At 61.7% G+C, this 2,127-nt stretch overlaps 1 protein-coding gene across 1 annotated transcript in view; it reads right to left on the reverse strand.

Moving 5' to 3' along the window:
- Positions 1–2,127, reverse strand: part of DPP3 (dipeptidyl-peptidase 3) — a 17,631-nt gene that overhangs the window by 6,142 nt on the left and 9,362 nt on the right. The window contains exons 8-11 of the mRNA XM_012725131.1: positions 1,588–1,746; positions 711–905; positions 464–576; positions 74–166 (exon numbers count right to left, since the gene is read on the reverse strand). Coding sequence (XP_012580585.1) covers positions 74–166; positions 464–576; positions 711–905; positions 1,588–1,746 — 560 coding nt within the window. The remainder of the gene's footprint in view (positions 1–73; positions 167–463; positions 577–710; positions 906–1,587; positions 1,747–2,127) is intronic.

Genomic DNA, 2,127 nt, shown 5'->3' on the forward strand with positions numbered 1-2,127 from the left:
TGAGGGGCCGATGGCGGGGAGGGCACAGAAAGTTGTGCAGGCGCCGGAGGCCCCAGGGCATGCCCAGTCTCACCTGCACGAAGAGCTTCCCGCTGCCGTGGCCCAGCAGCTCGTGCAGCCCCACCTGCACGTCAAAGGAGGGCCCCTTCCAGCGGATGTACAGGTCCTGCCAAGGGAGGCGAGCAGGGACCGCGCTGACCACGGGCCTCCATAACCACCCAGCCTGCCACCCCCCGCCGCCCAGCCAAGGCCCGGCGCGGCACAGGATCGGCAAAGGCCTACAGCAGCCAGGCGGGCACTGCCAGCAGCCACCGGGCGGGGCCGGCTCTGCCGCCGACAGGCCAGGAGGTGGCAGAGCAGACCGAAGCGTCCTGCCCTCTCCCTGGCGCTGGCTGCCCGCCTCCCTGCCCCTGCCGACATCAGGCCAGCCCAGCCCTGCCCGGGGGCACCGGTGCCCACCCACCTTGTCATCCTCCTCCAGGAAGGTGAGCTTCTCCCGCTTGGTGGCGTAGGCCACGGCCAGCACGTTCCCCAGCGACACGTTCTTAAAGCCTTCCGTCTGCCTCAGGTCGTCGTCTGAGAGGGAGGGGGGCGCCCAGGGGCGAGTCAAGGGTCAACCACAGGACTCCGACGGGGATCCGCGGTGGGGCTGGGCTCGTGGGCCCGGGGGCACTGTCAGGGGTCTGAGGGGCAGGCTCGGGGAAGCTCACAGTTGGGGATGTTGATGCCAGCAGGGATGCCCGAGCCAGCGAAGGTGAGCACATCCAGGGAGGTGAAGTCCGGCGTGAGGAACTTGTCCTTCTCGAAGGCCGGGGGCCAGGGCAGCTCCTTCAGCAGCTGCTCTGCGCTCGCCACCAGACACTCGAACTTGGCACTCATGGCCTTGTTCACCATGGCCACGAAGCCTGCAGGGAGGGAGGGCGCTGCAGCGGGCGGGGTGGGGAGAGGCCCGGCCCGCGCAGGACACCGCCGTGGGCGTGAGCTGTGGGGGCCGCCGGGAGGGCGGGTGGGGAGAGACGGTCACCGGGCGGCACGTGAGCCGGCGCAGCGGCTCCAGGGCTCTGCGAGGAGCGGGAGGAGACGGCCACGCCACGGAGAGCTGCCGCCCGCCGCTTTCCTGTCTCAGATCCTGCCTGCATCTGCTTATGTGGCAAGAACGCGGGGCCAGGACCATACAGTTGCTCAGTGCGGTATAAAAATGGGAGGAAAATACCCAAGCCTAGCTTAAATAATGGGAAAAAAGGTTTTTCTCCAGAGGACTATGCTATGTTGCTGGGTCAGAAGACGCGTTACTACCCCTAGGTGGCTTCTTGACGCCCTGGAACAAAATGCGTCAGAGGGAAGGAACGCGTTGCCACGAGGTCCTTCATGAAGAAAGAGCTCGCTGCTCAGAAAGTTTGCGCAATGTTCGAAGCTCTATCTCCACCTTCTCACATGTTCTTAACACACAATTGCATGCTAAAGTATTTAAGAGTCCTGTAGACAAGAGCCCTGGGTGTTTATTCTGCTCTCGGCATAATTCCTGTTAACCTGCGTGGGCTTTGGAAAGGTCTGTCCCAAACTGCTACCGAGCAGCTTTGGGTTAACCTGGCCAAGGGTCAGGCGCAACAAAGCCTTCCTGTCTGAAAGCGCCCTCCTCACACCAGGCCAGGGAGACAGGGTGATGGAGACAGCAGAGGGAGAGCATCCGAGAAGTCCGGCCAGCGGTGACGGGGAAATAAACCGAGGGCAGCTGGTCAAACAGATGTTACGCATATCGTGCGACACATCAGACATCATGGGGACCACCTGTACTACCTGGGAGTACGACGCAGCTCTCAAAAAGAACGTGGCAGGCGGCCGTCCCTGGTGGCGCAGCGGGTTAATGCACTGCAAAAGAAGCCTAAGCCACTTCCGCATGAGTTTGATCCCCGCCTGCCCCAGAGGTGACCACACGGCGCGGCAGACCTCTCCTGACCTGCCCGCTGTTCCCGTCATCAGTGGGTTTCAGTACATCTGCCTGTTCTGCTCCCCTCTCTGTCTCTGCTGAAGCCTCTCAAACCCCTGCACTTCTGGCCTGCACCCCAGTTCTGTATGCACAAATAAATAAATCTTTTTTTTTAAATAATTCTTAAAAAAAAAAAAAAA

This window comes from Condylura cristata, unplaced genomic scaffold (assembly GCF_000260355.1).
Source record: "Condylura cristata isolate star-nosed mole 26May11 unplaced genomic scaffold, ConCri1.0 scaffold00015, whole genome shotgun sequence".
NCBI lineage: Eukaryota > Metazoa > Chordata > Mammalia > Eulipotyphla > Talpidae > Condylura > Condylura cristata.